This window comes from Apaloderma vittatum, unplaced genomic scaffold, assembly GCF_000703405.1.
Source record: "Apaloderma vittatum isolate BGI_N311 unplaced genomic scaffold, ASM70340v1 scaffold7490, whole genome shotgun sequence".
Taxonomy (NCBI): Eukaryota; Metazoa; Chordata; class Aves; order Trogoniformes; family Trogonidae; genus Apaloderma; species Apaloderma vittatum.
The window spans coordinates 1-19,803 of NW_009696097.1; the positions used below are offsets into that span (position 1 = coordinate 1).

At 38.1% G+C, this 19,803-nt stretch overlaps 1 protein-coding gene across 1 annotated transcript in view; it reads left to right on the plus strand.

Moving 5' to 3' along the window:
• Positions 1–225: 225 nt before the first annotated feature.
• VRK2 (vaccinia related kinase 2) overlaps positions 226–19,803 on the plus strand; it is a 43,799-nt gene continuing 24,221 nt past the window's right edge. The window contains exons 1-6 of the mRNA XM_009873405.1: positions 226–361; positions 11,077–11,132; positions 11,671–11,740; positions 12,555–12,642; positions 12,781–12,889; positions 14,295–14,387. Of these exons, the coding sequence (XP_009871707.1) occupies positions 226–361; positions 11,077–11,132; positions 11,671–11,740; positions 12,555–12,642; positions 12,781–12,889; positions 14,295–14,387 (552 nt within the window). The remainder of the gene's footprint in view (positions 362–11,076; positions 11,133–11,670; positions 11,741–12,554; positions 12,643–12,780; positions 12,890–14,294; positions 14,388–19,803) is intronic.

Consider the following 19,803-nt stretch of genomic DNA (forward strand, 5'->3'; position numbering starts at 1 on the left):
GGGAGGTGGGGGAGGCGGTCGGGCCTCAGAGGGTAGGCCGCTACGGGTGAGCCGCCCCGGGCTGCCGCTCCAGGGAAAGGCCCCGGGGCGGGGGAGAGCAGCCCGGCCATCTCCGGGGGGAGGCCCTGCTCGGGGCCTGTTGGGCAAAGCACATCGAGGGATATTGTTTCTTCTTGCAAAAAGTCAACTTTTTCTTTCCTTTTCCCTCTCCTCCCTCAAGGTACGATGCCACCTAAGGGTCGCGGCAGTGGCAAGTTGCCAGTTCCGCTCCCAAGAGACATGGTCCTGAAAGACACCGAAGGAAAAGTCTGGAGGCTGGGCAGTCAGATTGGCCAGGGAGGATTTGGCTTGATCTATTTAGGTAAAGTACTGGGAGTGATTAAGAGGGTGGCTTGCAAGTTTCTCTGTAATTTTAGGACGTGAGTAAGAGGGAATGGGTTAAAAAAGTTACTGTTTACATGCTGGTGGTCACCTGTGGTGGTGTGGTATTCTGACATTTGCAGCGCCCAGGTGAGTGGTTTTTGTCATTCAAAGTTTTGCTGATGGTGCAGCATGTTCATGGGATGTCCAGCCTAGTTTGTTGGCTCCTGATGCATTTTTATATGAAACTTGGGTGGGGTTGTCAATGTGCTGCTGCTGTCAAAGACTACTGAAGAGCACTGCCAGACAATACTCTTCATAGTAATGGCAATGCTTTTGTTAGCTGCCACTTTGTACTTATGCCAGTTTTATGTTCTAGAGCACTCTTTGGGTTTCCAGTTAGTAGAAATGTGATCTTTTGGCCAAGACTAAAACAATTTTCATCCCAAAAATATAACAGTAACAATAGTTAAATGAGTGTTGTTTCTGAATTAACACCTTTCACCAGAGGTGGAAGTTTGCTGTTGAAGTGCATTTATGCACTCCTTATTTGCTCTAGCCTAGATATGTTTCTGTATTATCTTCAGAAGAAGCTGCTGCATTTCACTCTGTGCTTTATAAGGAATCAGTGGTTCTGAAAGGCAGTTTGTAAAGCATTCTGGGTCACTGGAGAGGATATAATGTATGTTAATATTGCTGGCCTCTATAAAAGAGCAAATCCTGTTTTCAGTGCAACAATATGAGTTTTTTCTTTATAGTTTGTTTTTTTTTTTCAGCTATGAACATATATAGGCAAACTAGTCCACAGTGACTGTTAGGGACTAATTTGAGCTTGTATTAAGACACCAGTAAAGAGTTATCTAGAAGCAGTTTAGTACATTGTCCTTGAAGTCAAACAATATCTTTTTAAGTTAGAGGTATGTTAACTCTCTCTTTGGAGCATTAATATTTAGAACTTGATAAGCAAGTCACTCCTATACATAAATCAGCTACACCTTTTTTTGAGTTTTTCCTTTTTGTATGTTTCTGCCATGGAAAAAAATGCAGTTTTTATTGTTTTCCACACTTTTTTTTTTTCAGCTAATATCTTAATGATGTGAGTGGATGTGAGAAATGCTGAGTGATTTGTCAGAAAATAATCTGTTAATGCACTGTTATGCAGCATGAGCTTTCCACTTAGTGTGATTTCCAGAATTTTATGATGACACAGATTTTCATTAAGACAGGCATCATATGTCATATGCCTTCTCAATTCTTTTTTCTTTAGTAATTCTTTTCAAATATGCAGATCTGTGCTAGGTTCAGTGTGGTTTCATGGAGGTGAAGGAGTTGTTCATAAGTGTCAAACTGTAGCATCAGACAGCTACTGTAGAGAAAAAGTGTGCATTTTCTATATGAGGATTACTATGTTTGCTCCTTTCCTGTTTGCAGACATAAATGTAGCACTGGTGTACCACTGGTCTCTTGGTGACAGGTTTACAGTGACCTTCATTACATCTGTCTGGCTATCTCATAGTGCTTGTCCACTTTCAGCGGTTTAGAAACAGTTTACATTGCACTGAACTGTTCTTCCTATCCTTTTTTTCCTCCTCATGTTCGTTATGGTTAATCACAGAGAAATGAATGGCAGCTGAAGACTTGTGTTTTATGTCACGTGTGGTAGTTCCGTATGTGGTCAGATGTTGCTTTGCTAAAGTGGATACTCAGTCATACTGTTCTTCCAACTGTTAATGTGTAGCTGTAAACTACAGGAGGGTGGACAGTTTTACTTGTGTATCTGGACTGAAGTTGCATCTAGACTTCAGGTTTGAGTGGAGAAGCTTTCTAGGGGGGAAGAAGGTGTAAGCTGGCACTTTGTTCCACTGAATGCCTCTAAATGAAGCAAAAAATTTCAGTAAAAGCCTAAATGCCACTACTTCTGCTTTTCTGCAAAGTAAACAGTCACTGAACAACCTGGAGAAAACTAAGGCTATATATATGTCTGCAAGTAGTTTGGTGTAACAGAAGTGAATGACTAAATGGTGACAGTGGATACAGCCCTGTATGTACGCTCTATTTAAGCTGGGGGTTTGTTTTACTTGGGACTAGATTTGGTGTGGTCTGCTGCACTGAATTTGCTCACCAAGCACACGGTTTGAGGCTGTTCAAAGGAACTATTTTGAACCTTATGTTACTAGTAGTAGTTGGAGTGCCTCTGATAGGTTCATGTAGTGGAGTTCCTGGTTTAGTTTCTTCTGGAATTTGTATAGTTCACACATACCAAACTGCTCTGCAGACTGCACCAGTGGGGTGATAGGGATTTCAGCTAGCAGAGGAGTCAAATGCTAGCACTATTCTATTTTCCTTTTGATATATTTGGTAACTTATTATGATCTTCTTGGAAATGTCAGCTGGTTATGTTTGAGAGATACTGCGCATAGAGCATATATGAGATGTTTCCATAAGAAAATAGACCGTAGCATGAGCTAAGAGGAGTAGTTAAGGAGTCTCTGGATATTGCCATTCAAGGATAAAAGAAAGGAAGACGAGCTTGCAGAAGAGTTCCATGAAGAGAAGGGACTGAGGGAACAGGGACATATGCAGTGTGGAAAGCAAGGTTGTAGTGGATGTAGTTTTCCACATGTAAGACAAAAAACATTGTGTTCCTGAACCACTCGGAATATGGTTGTGTCATTTGCTCTTGCAGTCACATCACCCGGTGCATTGTGGGTGGTATAGCACGTGGGATTCAGTCAGTTCCATGCAGGTTTGATTAGTTTTCTGCCTGATCACCCAGACCACTGAGGTGATTCCATATATTGCAGTGTTTGTTGCGGTTTGGCACTCACTGAACTGAGGTGGAAAGCAGTGAGTGGATTAGTTGAGACAGAGAATACTATCTGGAACCCTTAGTATCACTGTTCTGTGCTCTTTTTGTAAGTGACAGCATGGCTGAAGAAATCCAGCTGCAAATTTTATAATGGTATTTGTGTTCGTTTAACCCCTTCTTTCAGAAGGGGTAGTGAATGTTACACGTAACGCTGTACTGAAGGCTGAGTTCCCCTTGAAGCTCATTCTACAAATAAAGAGGTGAGCTAAACAAGAAAGATTCAGCCAGTATCAATACTTGGGAGTAAATCTTAAACATTTCTCCTTTTATCTCTGATATATATTACGTGAAGTATATAATCCCATGGCTTTTTTTGGGCTTGATGCTACGAAAGACTTTGAGATTCAAGGAGAGAGAAGTTGATGAGGATCCGTAGAGTGGAAGGTATGGATGCTTGGTGCTAAGAGGCACCTTCTTTCTTTGGGCCATTCATACAAGTTTTTGGTGCAAGATGTGAGAGGACCCCTAAACTTTCGGTGAGAAGCTAATCCAGAAAGAGCTGTAGAGAAGTGGGCAAGACAGGCAAGTGGAGACAGATTCAAGTGCCTGCCAGATATGAACAGCACAGACCTTTTATAAAAGTAAAGGTTAACTTTGCCGGCTATATCTTTTAATCAGTATTTTTACAGTAGCGGTGTAAAGATTTTGATGTCCGTTGTTATAGCTTAATTTCCCATTAAGGGTACTTCATACTCCATTAATCTATAACAATGTTCTAGAGAAATTTTACAGTATCTCTGCAAAATATATTTACAAGGGATGCATTTTGTGGAAGATGTGGTTCACTAAATCAAAGCTGCTGAAAGCCATTTACTGACTGTGAGCTCTAGGATGGAAACAGTCTCTTCAGGTCCAAGGCTTCTAAACTTCTAATTATCTACAAGTTCTGTCCTGCCTCGCAAACAGTTTCTTTTGGTTTTTAATTATTCTTTCTCTTTCCTGTCTGTGCCATCTTGTCTGTTTCCTTGTTGACTGGTCCCTTCCTCTGGATTCCCTTTCCATTTTTATTTTGCCAGAGCAAATCCAGCAGCAGAAGGCTTACAAATGCTGATTCCTCCTAATGCTCCTGAAGCGGAGAACTTTTTCTCCTGCCAGAAGCATAACATATTCTTGCTTTTGTTGTAGCAAGAGTAATATGGATCATAGGCTGGGATTAGCTGTACCATTGTATGTTAGAAGTTTAATTTTTTGTTACTGATGCTGATTTGCTATCAAGTACCTCAGACAGAGCTGTTAACCCTTTGATAAGGGGAAGCAGAAGGGAGAGCAATTGGGGAAGAATGTGACATATTGATGGTCTCATGGCTAGTTTGTGGTCCTGTGGAGAACAGTGGCAGTACGTTGGAAAATTAAGCAAGAGTTGAGGAGGATGCTACTGAGAGCCTTTCATTCTCCCATTTATCTTCCTGATCGCAGTCAGTAATTAACACTAGTCTTTATATAAATCATTCTCTAGTCCTGCAGCAAGCACTCTATTAATGCACAATTTGGACTGAAAATTTCAGTGCAGAAAGGTCACACAATATTTTGCTAAGATTTCATTGTCACAGTGAAATCTGCTGTACACAGTATTGTCTACTTTCAGGAAACTGTCTACTTATGGAAACTGATGGTTCTGTGAAGTATTTATTTATATGTATTTATATACACACTTTCGTTAGATAGCGTCTTTTACAATAGAGATTACTACATTGTAAATGTGTTTTAATCATATTATACCTGTGTATTGTAATGGAACTTTGTAAGTGATGAGAGAAAGTTAAGAGTTTTGAAACCATTTTTCATAGCTGTCTTTGCAGCAGGTCTTTATGTGTTGCTGTTTGACTGCTGGTTTTATGTATTGTTACAGTATGGGAAGCTCAGGAAAGTACATAATGATAAAGCTGTAATTGGTGATAATTCTGCCCTGTTTGGAGATCTGTCACCGGTATAGCCAGCACACTATCCTTTTCTCTTTTCTTCCTCCTCCCCTCCATTTTCCAAGAAGCAGCAAATATCAGCTTGAGCAGTAAACAGTGATTATATGGGTGAATATTGTCTTTTAATATCAGTGGCACAGGGAGCTCTGCTGCTGGTGGAGGTAGGGAGGAGGTGTGGTTCTGGCCTTCTCTGCTTTTAAGCTTGCAACGTAGTATACTCTGCAATTGATATTCTGAAGCCTGGTGTTCAGGGATTCAGGCTGAGATGTGAAAGAAAGTTTGTTTCTATTTCAGAAAGAGTAGTTTCCGTGAATAATTTGTATACCTTTGAGCAGGAGTGTACCTGTGTCACGGAAGAGAAGCCTTGATAGAAGCACATTTTGATACTGTCATACTGTTCTTTCTTTGGTTTGCATCAGGAAGCTGGCTTTAGCAATTGGTCCTAGTGAAACAATGTACTTCAACAGTTGCTTAAATTAACTTCAGATGTTTACTGTAGTACAGATAACAAAAATGCAGTGAGAATGGTACTGAAGGATATACATTCAGCATGATTTTTATAAACTCAGTGGAAAGAAGAATATTAATAGCAAAACCCTGTAATTAATGGCACTAGCAGGTAACTGTCTGTTTAGGGATGGATTTTTCTTAACCTTCAGATGTTGAAATGCATTTCAGGAGAAGTCTTGTACCTGCAGGTGTGAACCTCAGTGTGAAAATAAATTTGTTGGCAGGCAAACACCACTTCAGGAAAGATTTTTTTTTTTTTTATCTAGTCGCTAATATTAACCTGTATAAATATAGCAGGTGGATTGCTTAATATTTCACCCTGTCTGTAGGCAAACTAAATCGTAAATTTACCCTGATTTTTAATTAGGGCTGACCACATGGTACAGGATCAGCCTGTACCATCCATTAAAGAGGAAATACTCCTTGTCTCAACTGGTTCTTGCTCATGACTGTTTTGTCTTGAATCTTCCTGCTTTCTTTTTTTGGTCTTCTGCGGGCTAGAAGTCTTAACTTTGAAAGCATAACTCATTTTTACACAGTTGTTAAAGCCCATTGCAAAGTCTGCAGAGGTCATTACTATTTTACTTTAGCGTTCTGCCACATAATGTGTTAGATTGTTGTTAGCTTTTTTTTTGCCCTCTTGTATCTACGGACCTATGATTTGGGAGCCGTTTTTGGGCTCTTCATTAGCTTGCTTTGTGAGAGTTCTGGTCAGGGACTGAGACCGTGGCATGCCAAGTAAAACTAGAAAGTCAGTAGAACAGGTTTGATTCTGTTAATGTTTTATGAATTGATTTTATTAACATATCATGTTAAATGGTGACGGGAACAGCTTCAGATGAAGGGTAGGGCACCTGTTGCCTTATGGAGGGCACTCCTTTCAGCCGTCTTTGGCACCTGTACCCCACTGAAACTGGCATAGTATCATCTGAGTGGGCACCCTGTCAGACTAGCAGATGGGCTGGAGCAGAATCTTGCCAGAAAACAGTTTGTGCATCAAGTTTTAAATATTAGAGGCCTGGACTCCCATCTGAGAGTGCTGTAAGAGCAGACCATGCGTAGCTTTTCTGCCTGGGGTTAAAGGATGTGTCATACCTATTCCAGCTTAGAGTAATTAACTTTGAAAGTCAAACAGTGGCTTCTCCTTATTGTGGAATACAAAACTTTGGCTGTAGTGAATCAAGATTAAGGTTTTATAGAAAAGTGAATAAGAGATGTGGTGAATTTTCCTGCTTGTACTTAACATTCTTAACTTGAAGGTGTTTCCAGTTATATGCAAAACAGTTTAACAGTTGAGAACAGTTTTCTACCAAATCCAATTTGGTTAGATCCTGTGGAAGATGGTTTTGCAAGCGTAATGCAGTGGGCTATATACATGTAATTTGTATAATAAAACTCTCTTCTTCTAAGTACCCTTTATGAATGTAATCTAGAAAAAAAACTATTCATAAACACTGATGAGAAAAGAGTCTGTCCAGAAAATGATGATGCATCTTTAACAATATGAGCAAAGAAACAGGTCTTCCTTAGGCTGTGTTAAAAATGGACTGTAAACAGCCTTCAAGCACTGCATGTTTCAGGTCTTGGTAAATACTGGATATTGCGAAGGCCAGGTGGGAAAACAATGTGCTTTGTTCGCCTTTAAATATTTGTGTTACTAACCTTGGTATGCAAGAAATATTTGAAGATTTGTGTTAAATAGCAGATGCTAATTTTTTTATTAATTTGTATACATTTTGGTTTGAGTAACTATTTTGGCAACTTGGATTGTTTTTTATTGTTAGATGCTCTGAGCAGCAGCCCCCCCATTTGTTAGCCATTGAATTGAACAGTGTTTCGCTTAACTTAATACAGGATCAGAATTTTTCCAGCTTATTTTTTATAGGTAACCTGTAACTTTGAAGTGTGATATTTCTTGATGTTAGTTTTTATTTCATCAAAAACCTAAGCTGATAATATCACTCTTCAGGATTAGTTAACCAATGAAACAAAGGAAAAAAAATACTAGCAACCCAAGAACTTGTGAAAATAATTTTATTCATGTTTCCCAAACAAATATGTCCTCAAAATATCTAGCAGTGGCTAAGGCACCAGCTGCAGACAGGAGCAGGGATGTTTTTCCAAGCTGCCAAATCAATGCTGTTTTCTTTTCCACTGTGTAAACTTTGTCAACAAAACTGGTTATGTGAGAGCCATTGAAAATATTTCACCATATTCCAAATGTGACTGCCACAAATTAACTGCTAAAACTACAACAAGCACGTTTGGACTGGCAAATAGAATTGGCACGGGTTTTTTTGTCAGACTGCATGCAATTGTGCTGTGTGGTCGCAGGAAATTGCAGTTCATCCAGAAGCACCCTTTTGTTACCATGTCTTATTAACATTTAGAAAGCTACATTAATTAAGGTTGTGGCACTCGGCAACAAAACAGTTGAAATTCACGATTGAAGTGGATGATAAGACCATAACTGCTGTGCCTGAGTGAAACTAGGGAATTCTGGATGTGGATTAATTTGAGGTAAGTTATTTGCTGTGTTATGTAGGCACAACAGTTGGAAATTATGGCAAAGAATGTGAATTTTGCTGCACTGCTTAATTTCAGACTGCATTTTAAATTTGTATGCGTCTCACTGACGTGGTGGTAGTGACTACAGGATGAAGGAAGGGAAAGGAGGATAGAGCTGTGCCCTTTGCAAATGTTTTTTGAGACTCATCTTGGCATGGGATAGAAACAGCCACAGCCCCTTATGCAGCTTCACCTTGCACCAGTATTCCCAGTTAACAAGTATGCAGACAAGGGCTTTGAGTGCATACTTCAACACTCGCCCTCCTAGATGTAAGGAGATTGTGCATCTCTAGTTGATAACAAGTGTGAGAGTTCCCAGTTTATGTTGGTTTTATGCTATTTTGAGATATCCTTTGCAAAGATAATCTTGCCGTATAGCACTCTTGGTACTGTGTGTGTGTACTCACGTGCCATCAGAGACCTCCTGCCTATCAGCATTGATCTCCTGCAGGGTCTCTGCTTACTGTCCTGCAGTCTAGCATTTAACTGATTGTAATATTATAAATAGCCATGTGCTACCACACAGAACGAGGCTAGCACATGGCTAATTACAAGTATACAGTAATTAACTATGAGCTAAACTCACAGGAGAGTATGTGGTGGTGGTCTATGAGGTATGTAATCAGACTGTTTGTTAAACCTTGGGAGCCTTTCCAGTCTGTTAAGTAACTATACATAGTAATGAGACAATTTTTAAAAAACCATTTATGTTTATTTATGGATAAAAAATAGTCTGTCTTATTTCTAAGCTGTGGGCAAAGTATTGCTGCCTCATATATGAATGGTTAATTAGAATGATGTAACAGAAGGTGTGCATGCAACTTGTGCTGATCTGTATGTATGAAAATATCTAAGCATTATCTGTGTAAGAAGTTGAGTGTTATTCAATGTGAATGTTATGCCTTGTTTCATGTATGTGCAGTCAAAATAATACCATTTCTCCTGTTGTAGATTTGAATGTCATGTTCCTCATTTTGTGCAACATCTGTTCCTGTAGCTTGTTGAGCTTTGTCTGACTTTTCTTCCTTTTCACATTGTAATGATTGCTGGTTAGTTTTGGTTTTATTTTTCTTCAGGATGTTTTTTCAGTGTGACTCAAAAAAGCATCCATACTAGCATAGTGTAAGAACCGTGGGGGTTAGGCCCTTTTGCTGGCTACCTCCTGTTAATTGCTCTTCTTCATTACCCTGACAGCTGTTACTGTCTCTTCCAGATTACCATGAATGAGGCCTCTCTTTTTAAAATGTCAAGATGTCTACAGGGAAGACTCTTTCAAATACATTTAAATTTGATGCTCCTCTACCTATCAAACCTCTGTTAAGTAACTTACTATTAAAATACATTTTCTTAAACACAGATTCTTTTCTGATCTGTGTCAGTAGAGGAGCACGTCTAATTCTGTTTGGGTGATGTGGTGTTGTTGAATACAATGAAAACACATGGAATGCATTCCTTTAAACTGTCTTCAGCTATTAACACATAGTCTACATGTGTAGAGAAAGATAAAGACTTAAGCACCTGTGCCTTAATTCCCAGTTCAGTACAGTAATGTGGTAAGAACAAAGATTACCAAAATTTCCTTCATGGTTATATGACTGTTTTAAACTGTATTCTGAATTGGACTGCTACTCTTTTGAATCTATGGATAGTTCACACCTTTCACAGCTACCATTTTAGGATATGCTCATTTTGTCTTAATGTGGTGTTAACACAGCAGCATTCACGTGGGCAAGTGTCAAGAAGCAGGTAGTGGGACTCTGCAGGTGTTCAGGGTGTGTATGCTGCCAGATTCAACCCCGATGCTGAACAGAATTGAAGGGAGATGGCAGCTGAAAGAATCTGTTCATTATAAAAATATTTTTATGCCTGACCATCAAAAAATGTAAGGTTGGATGGCTGATTAGATCCAAGTTTACTTGATTTTTATTATGTGGATAAAAGTAGCCTATTTTTGTGTGTGCTGATGGTTGAAGTGTTTCACACCTGGACTGTTGCTGGCATTTGATCATTATAAGAAGTTTGAAGGGGACACTTATTTCCTAGGAACTGTCTTCTTTTTAGTTTTTTTCAGTGATGATTCTAAAAGATGATTTAGTCTCATTAAATTTTAATCCCAGTGTAGCTCCATGTAGCTTCAGTAGTATCAGAGAGAACTGATAGTTCTCGCAGGGTCAGAAGAAAATAGGATTGCATTGTCTGTGCTGAGGGGTTCTGTCTCCTGGGCTGTAATTGGCACATGTGGTCAATTATTGTTTTGAAACCTCTACTTGCACTAAGAGGCACAATCCCTCATCTCTTTAGGCAGGTGGTGGATGTGCTATCCCTAACTTAGGCCAATGTCTAAATAATGTCAGGATAGAAATCAAGGTTATAGGACCAAATTAATTTCCAAGAGAGGAAAGCAGGCAGTCCTCTCTAGAGGCATAATGTAGGTCATAACTTTAAGTGGTATCTTTGTCACGACAGTGGATTTTCAGCAACCAAATGCAGAGGTTATCCAATTGACTGGAATGACTTAAACATGGTCAGTTATAACGGAATACCTCATTGTGGTGCAAGCAATGGAGACATCCTGCTTTACTCTTTAATTAGCATTGAGGGAGAGGGTTCTGTAAATGTGGGTAAAAATTACTTCTGTACTTTATGATTGACATTTCTCTCTGTGTGTTTTGTTTTTGTTTGATTTTTCTTTGAACTTGGCAAAACTCTGACCTTTAAAAGCAGGAATTTGTACAAAATGTTGGGTATCTTTGTCGTGTATTTTTTGGTGATCTTATGCAATGTTAGCATGATCTTTGCAAAAGTATTTGTTGAATACAGCTTGATCCCTATCTTTTTCTTACTTTGCAGCTTCCCCTCAAACTCATGTTCCTGTAGAAGATGATGCAGTGCATGTAATTAAAGTGGTAACATGGAGATCTCATTTCTAAATTTTTAACTTGCTTGCAGTTCTTTCTCTTAATTATCTATCCTTATTTTCTGCACTGGCTCTGTATTGCATGCTTGTGTTGGTTTTGATTTTTTTTTTTTGTTCCCCCCTCCATTTTTTAATATCTTGATAGAATTTCCCTAACTGGGGATATATTTGGCATTTTCATAACTCACAGTATTTTCTTGACTGGTTCTTTCCTTTCCTTAATTACTGCCCCCAACAGTTCAGCAGGGAAAATCAGGCTATGAACTTAAACATGCCTGATTCACAATATTTCTGAAAATAGCTTCTTAAATAATTCCTGAAAGATTCTGTGTTGTTTATGAAAATGTCTTGCCAAACAACTCTTATTTTTTTAGCTACTTATTAAAATTACATTTTAGATGGTGTGATATATGAGAGGTGGGGAATAAAATGGATTTCATCCTTTTGCTTTTCTCATGCACTTTTCTTTAGAAACTGTTGTCTTTCTACTGCATTTTATGATGCTAAATTTGTGTATTTCTCGACAGGAATATCTTGAAAATGGCCCCTTATTTTCTGAACTGAAATTTTATCAGAGGGCTGCAAAACAAGAACATAGTAAGTAATATATGAGTTCTGATTCAGGTAGATTTAAGGACAAGTTCAGGATTAACTACTTCAGATAAGAACTGTTGATTTAGAGCTTGATAGCCAAATTGTTTCATAGACACTGAACTAATCCTAGTTGGTGCTATAGGTTTCTTTGCTTGGATGTCATCCTTGTCCTTTCTGATCAGAAAGGAGAAGTGTGCCAAATTTATTATGTACACTCTTCTGACTACACGTCGACAAACAGACTCCAGAGAGAGGCCAGCCTTAGAACAAAAGTGCTAAATGGACTAATTGGTAACTGTATTTCTACTAGTAACTATTTCCATGTGCAGAGCTAAGAGTGTGTGGAATCACCACAGGATTTAGTAGTAATCAAGGCACTTGATTCTGCAGATACTTAAGCATGGATGTGATTTATTCATGGGAACTGTCCTAAAGACTTTGGATGACTTAGATTACTGGTAGATGTAAGCACTTTAGACAGCTTGAAGCATTCTGCATTGAATAAATACAACTTCTAATAGAATTATTTCTTCAACTATTGATAACTGCTCATCTGCCAACTACACGAACAAAGTACCGCATTGCTGGAACAAAAAAATTATTCTTGTTTTGCAGAATGTAGAGAAGTTCAGAATAAAGTTATGGCCTGAATTATTTGCTACACAAACTGCCAAATCAGTCTTATTTGTTTCATTGTTTCATTCAAAGCCTTGGCTTAATAGCCAAAAAAACCCCACCAAAAATAATACAACCGGCACCGAGCCTGAAATTCTCTAGCTACTGTTAACCCAATGTTATCTTTTTATTATTATTGCAGTAAGAAAATGGATGAATCTCAAAAAAATAAGATGTTTAGGAATTCCTGTGTTTTGGGGATCAGGCTTGGCTGAGTACAAGGGAAAAAGGTAATAATAAGAATTCTAATTAAGCCTCAAATTGACTGAATATCCATTTTCAACAAAGTGGAGACAAGTCCTTTCAATCTGACACAAACTTGCAGCCTTGTCTTAAAGCATTCCCCCCTTTTATGTATTTCCTGGTAGCTATAGATTCATGGTCATGGAGAGACTGGGAGAAGACCTTCAAAAAATCTTTGAAGATTGTGGAAGTAGATTTAAGAAGGAGACTGTTCTGCAGCTTGGGGCACGAATGGTATGTACAGCGGGGAGAAATTGCTATGCCTCGAACTTGCTGAGTGCAACTACAAAATTTCTAGTATAATTCATTTGGGTAGCTCTTGAGTTTACAATTAGATGTATGTAAATGCTATGGTTTGGGGTTTTTTTCCAGAAAAGAATATTAAGTAGAAAGATCCTGCGGATTGGAAGTTGATGGGCTCAAAACAATTTTTTTTCTGATAGGTTAAATTGTAGACCATGTGCTTCAAAATGTTGGTCTAGACTGAGATGTGTAAGCCTATTCTCATATGTTTTAATATATGTTGGTTTTTTTCTCTCCAATCTCTGAAGGGTATTATATTAGACATCCATATTTGTCAAAGTTCACAATTGTATGCCTGAATGCAAAACTTTCAGTACGTTTGTTGAACACACAGGCCAGCATTTGGCTAGTCTGCAAATACCAGTTTTGTTTTCAGATATGTGTAGACTGGCACACACTAGCGGAAGATTATGTAGGCACTTCTTTGTACTATCATTTGTGTCGTGGAAGACTGCTATTGCCAAACAAAGGTGTGCAGCAAATGGAGTAGAGGCAATGGTCATAAGTTGCAGGAAGAGGAACTCTGAGTACAAAGAAAAAGTTTTTGCAGAAAACTCCGGAATGTGCTCCCCTGAGGCTGTGAAACATCCATCCTTGGGGACTTGTAGTACTTGACTATTCCATCTCTTGTATAACCTGACCTGACTTACATTAGTCCTGTTTAAAGCAATGGGTTTAGACTGGACATCTCCAAGGTTTCCTTTTAATAGTAAGAACAATGACAATTATTATTATTTAAGTGAAAGGCTTTTGTAGTCGCATAATTGACAAGCATATAACACTCTTTGTACTCTCCAAAAGCCAGGATTAGATTGTCCTTTGTATGAGTTTCCAAGGGCAAATCTGTCTTTTAATAACAACTAGAGGTATTGTACCTTAGGAGCTGAAGCAAGATGGTGATGTAGGGGGATGGTGATGTGAAACGCGGGTCAGATAATAACTGATAGAATCAAATATATTCCAACCAGTCAGAGCTAATTAAACGTGTTCTTTTCAAGACCTTGTTGTTCTCAACATTTACTCCAGTGTTTATACAGTCTTAGTTCCATTCTTGCTTTGTGACCTTAGAAGCTGGGACATGTAGGTAGTTACGCAGGGATACATCACGGCAAAGTACGGCTTGTTTATGATTTGCCATCAGCTATGTGCCTGGTGGGAAAAGATCCTGTGGCCAGAGTGGGCAGTCCTTCTGCTCTAACTCAAAACAGGTTTGTCAGCTCAGCCTGTATAGCCCTTGATTTCACTGTGTAAGGGAAATGTTTGGTGGTAGTGTTAGGGTCAGAGTGCAGATGATGCTGATTTATTTTTTTTTTCTCTGTTCTAAATCCTTCCCTAGTTGGACACTTTGGAATATATACATGAAAATGAATATGTCCATGGTGACATTAAAGCAGCAAATCTACTTTTGGGCTACACCAATCCACAAGAGGTAAGCATGTTTACTTATCTACACTGTTATTCTAATGTATTTATAATTTTTCATAGTTTTAAGCTATATATATTCAACATTAACAATTCCTGTATTAAAAGAAGTTTATGAATGAGCATTCACATCCTCTCATGACAACTCTGAGAGTAGCTCTGTGGAGCTTAAGGTCTGAGGATAGAAGAAAGAGAAAACTGTGCTTTGTTGCCTTTGTGCTCTGCTGACTGGGATACTAGTATGGATGGGTAAACTAATTCAGAGTGTAAGTTAGGGGACCTAATTGCAGTTCTAAATTATGCCAGTTTAAGTTTATTAGTAGAGTTTAAGAATGTGGCCCATTGTATTTTCTTTCTTGGGAACTTCTAGCTTTCTAATATTGTCATAAATTGTGTTTCCATGTCCCTAATGCTTTTGTGCTGTTTGTTGTAGTGGATATAACAGGTAAGTAGGATTAAGGTTTCTGCTCTCTAACACTCTAAAGCGTAAAGCTAGCCTTGAAACTGAAATGTTTTGGTGAAGTGTTTTGAAACAAATCTTTTGAAGGATGATGTCCTACTCATCCTCTTACGATGCCTTTTTTTTCTGTAGTTAATAAAATCTAAGCTTTTTCCTTGGAAAAAGATATCATTTGGGAAAAAAGGACTTCTCTAACTTCACTCGGATCTAATTAGCTGTAAGCATACTCCTCCTTTCCTTTCAATTTTTGTTTGCCTGCTGTTGTCATAAAGAAACAGATCTTGCAAAACAGCTCACTGCCATTGGAATTTGAACCATTGAACTTTATCTGCTTTTTTACAAGTTTCAAGTTAAGTGGTTGAGTCAAATTGAACTTTTCAGCTTTCAAAAACACATAGTTTGAGAACTATTATGGCTGTTTAATACAACCATGTTTCTAGTCAGTGGTAGCAGCCAGTATGTAATCTCAGTTTATGGTGTTTACCAGCCTGCTGAATCCAAAGGAGGAGGCTATTTAGAGGCAAAATGATCTGTTACCCAAACCCATTAACATAACTCAAATGACTTCTTTTGTCTTGACTATTGCGTATTTTTATGACAGCAAGATATGCTGTTGTTTTTCACATTGAAATCATGTTGGAAATGTCCATTTACAGTAATCATAAAATTTTAAGACATGTAGCTGGCTTTGATCAGCTGGTTTTGAATTAGCCAGATTGCGGGATAATTTTGTGATTTATTTCTCATGTTAGCTGCCTGAAGATTGTGCTATACTAGTATTTTGATTTTATGAGTAGTAAATTCATTGGCAGATAAAAAATAAGGTATTTGCAAGTTACTGGACAGACATTTTACGTGGAAATATAACTTAAGTTATATTTATTATATAGAACAATATTTTGAAACATACGTGCTCTGTGGCTTGTGGGACATGAAAAAAAGGCATAATCTCATCAAAAACCCCAACTAAAACTTTCAAATTGGCAAATCTACATATGCCACTAATTGAGTATCCTTCCCCTGGAATTGTTGACTCTGATGTTCTATCTGCTCCCAGACTTGAATACATATTCTTTACCTGAGTTAGGAGAAGTACTAGACAATAGAGAGGTAAAGTGATCAACATGATCTTAGAAAGAGGGAGAGAGAGCATCTAGTCAGTGGCAGACTCAAACCTAGGAGCACAAGCTGAGACCTGTAGCTCCAGTGTGAGTTGGCATAATAAAGACATTTGATTTAAGAATTTCTGTCGTGTGTTTATGCTAGTGCAGTCTAGGATTTGAAGAGATAATAAACTGGAAGTGTTCTCTAATGCTAGAAATTTGTTTTTAAAAGAAATGAGTAATTAATCTTTTATATATATGTATATACACTAAAATATATTTCCATATTCTGTTTGGGGAAGAGACATAAATCTCTCTTCAATAAAGCATGTGTACCTTTATATTCAGCTTGGTACTCATTTTAGTGGCTCTACCTGTCTACTCTTATATGTGTATTTGTCACTGACTTGCAGTTCCAAAAAAGATCATTTTTCTGTGTTACACTTTCTGCTTCTACCCTCTGTCTTCTGTAAATTAACCTGGTAAATTTAGACCACAGCCAATAAATATCACAGTATCATTTTTGAAAGAACATGTGAAATCCATACTGCTATCCCCTACTTTCTGTGGCAAGGCAGAGGAACAAATAAAGTAAAGGTCCTGTCACTCTGTGACCTCCAAATGATGTTTAGAAATGGTTAGAAGATCAGAATCAACTGACCTCAAAAGAGCAGCTTGCTGCAGATCTATTCAGTAGAAGGGAGTGAGGCCATTCGGTGAGTTACAGGTCAAAAGATCAATTCTCTAGTCAATATGTTTCTGAACATGGACCCAGCATAATGACCGACAGAACAGGAGTGATGTACTGAGGGAGAGAAAGCACACAGGCCATGAATCTCAGAGAGGCCTGAAAGAAAACTTGAAGTGATCAGACCTATAAATTACAGAACAAGTCAAGCACTGTCTCAGTATTGCAGTGAGTTAAAGATAATTTGGTGCGTAGTAGTAACTGTTTGTCTGATAAAGCAGAATAAGCTCTATTGATACAGACTATAGAAGACCAATTGAATTCCATTAAACTCATTTAAATTGTGATACTATTAAAAGGGACAAGTGGTCACAGGATAAGAGCTTCAAATTGGAGTATTTTAATAAATGAAACGGGATTTGAAAGAATGCCTCTTTGCAACAATTGCCTCATAGTATTTTCTTTTTTTTTTTTCTTCAAAATGTTAACTTTAAGACCAGCTTTCAGTGGCCCAGCATAGAAGGTACAGAGCTCACACATTGATTACATAGGAAAAACAGGCATGAAAACAATTTTTCATTGCGAAATGAGTCATTGTGATTTGTACTCCTTAGTCCAGTATGACAGACTTGCTAAAGAGCAGATTATTTGAGAAAAATTAAAGTCTTTTCTGTTTTCTTTCATGTGTTTTTTTAGAAAGGATACAGCATGCAGGAACACCAAACAGAAACAGTTGAGGTTTAACTCATGGATCCTGGTGATTCCTTGAATCTGAGATGTAGCTTCATGATCTGATGGCCTTAATTTTCTTTCCATCGATCTTCCTGCTACATTTGTATGGAACTATTTACACTGGCTTAACTTTTCTTGTGGTAATGGCCCAAGTATCTTGGAGTTCATTTGATTCCAGCATCAGGACTTGCTACTAATAAGTCAGAGGAGATTTCTTCCCCTCTCTCCTTTGTTTAACTTCCTTCCTTCCTTGGCTTCTGGTTTGTGAAAGGTGCTATTTCTGTGCCAGTCACTATACTTAAGACTTCCTGTTCTGAAATGGGCTTTAGGCTACCTTTAGCCTTTTTGTAGTGTAGTGTCCAACTGAAGCTGACAGCACTATGGCCATTAGCAACCAATCTGCCTCTTATTAGTAGGTATCTACTTAATTATTTACAGCGCATTACATAAGCCTGGTAATGGAACCACTGGAAAGAAAGTGTGCAAAAAATTCACTGTATTGTTATCCTTTCAGTGATAAATCTCCTGCATGTACTGCAAGATAAAGAGAATACCATGAGAATCCAAAGTGCCAGGCTTATGACTTTCCAGATCAGGGCAGTTTGATATTGTAAAAAGCTATATATTCCAATGTGTACAAGTTGTAAGAATTTTATATATTTAGTAGGTATTCAGCACTTCAAACTTAAAGCACTGAGGAGTCATGCACGGAAAGGACGAGGGGACTGCTGAATCTACAGCTGGTTGCTTGTGCATGTAAATAGGTTTTTGTGCCTGTGTGGCTGCTGGCTTGAATATGATGTTTACGTGAAATTAAGCATGAAGACTTAAGAAATCTGATTCCTAATCTATAACAAAATCTAATAACAATGTGCTAAGCACTGCTGAGACTAGTGCAGATTGGCATGCGTAAGAAAAAAAACCAGCAAAAACTTGAACAAATAAAAGAGTTAAAATAAGTGAGTATGTGGGAAGGAGTGTTCAAGATAATAGCTAAACCCAGCCATTCTAGGCTTAAGTCACTGGTGCTGTCATCATTCATGTTACCATTTTTTGTTTCAAGTGTCTTGTTTATCTTTTTCTGTATGTTTTCTTCTCTTTTTGTTCTTACTTTATTTTGTTGTTCCTAAAAAAAGCATGCAGATGAAAAATATTTGTTATCGAAATGCATACTAACACTGACTTTTTCTCAATATTCTTTAGTAGTCTCTTCTTTCCTCCCCTACCTACACCATTAAAAAACCTGCAACAACCTACAAATTCGTTAACTACTCCTACCCACCATGTTCTGAGCAAATTTGAAGGGCATGCAGTGTTACAGTATCAAAAAGTGACAACTAGCTATAAAGAACTATATATCTTTTTAATGATGAAAGGGTTATAACGAGAATTGATGAAATGAAATTAATGGTAATTTAAAATAATGTAGTCATCCCATCCTAATAATGGTTGTGGCAAGGTTGTAACAGTGCCTTGCTGGTTTTGTACAAGCTGAAAGGGATTGATTTTTGTTGGTGGCCAATAAACTTTGCCTTGAGAGGCTACTATCGGTTACATATTTGTGTGAAATGTAAGAAAGTTGTGGAGGTGGTGAATGACTTGGCCACAAGTAAACTGAACAGTGACACTCATAGAATCATAGGATGACCTAGGCTGGAAGAGACCTTAGAGATGGATTAAATAATCCAGCCTCCCTGTCATGGGCAGGGACGCCTCTCAACTAAATCAGGCAACACATGGGGTCTGAACGGGGGTTGAACCCGCAACCTTGGTGTCATCAGCACCACGCTCTAACCAACTGAACTAACCGGCCTCTGGCCAAATTCTGGAGCACACTGTGGTGCAGTCATGTATGTTACCACAATTGCATGTGAGTGACTTTCAGGAGAGATTGCATTTTAGTTTCCAGGTCTTGCCACCATCGGTCAAGGCAGGATAACCTAAAGCTCACTCTTAGAGTTTTTCAGTATTAAATTAAAACTGCTTGCTGATACTATTACTGAAGGCATTTTATGCAAATCTGTCGCTTAAAAATGGGTTAAGAGTACAAAGTTACTGTGATTTATCTGTAGGATAATTGGTAACTTTTTTTATATAGTTCAAGTTTGACTGTCAAATATTTGTGACTATTTTCTAGGTGCCCTGTTGTTAAAATAGTTTGAAAGACCACCAAGACTGGGCTGCTGTATAGGAATGTCTATCACATAAATTAGTGTTCCCTGCCCGGACACAACCGGAGACCCGACAGATGTGTTTCTCATATTGTTTTTTTCTAACAGTCAAAATCTCATTTTAATATTAGGCATAGCCTTAATTTTTAAAGATTGAAATCTGCTCTGTATTTCATCTTATTGGATCTGGTCAACTGTACATGTTGCAAATTTATAGCATTATCTTAGCCTGGGAAGAATTCGTGTTCTAGCATACTCCCTCCTTCCCA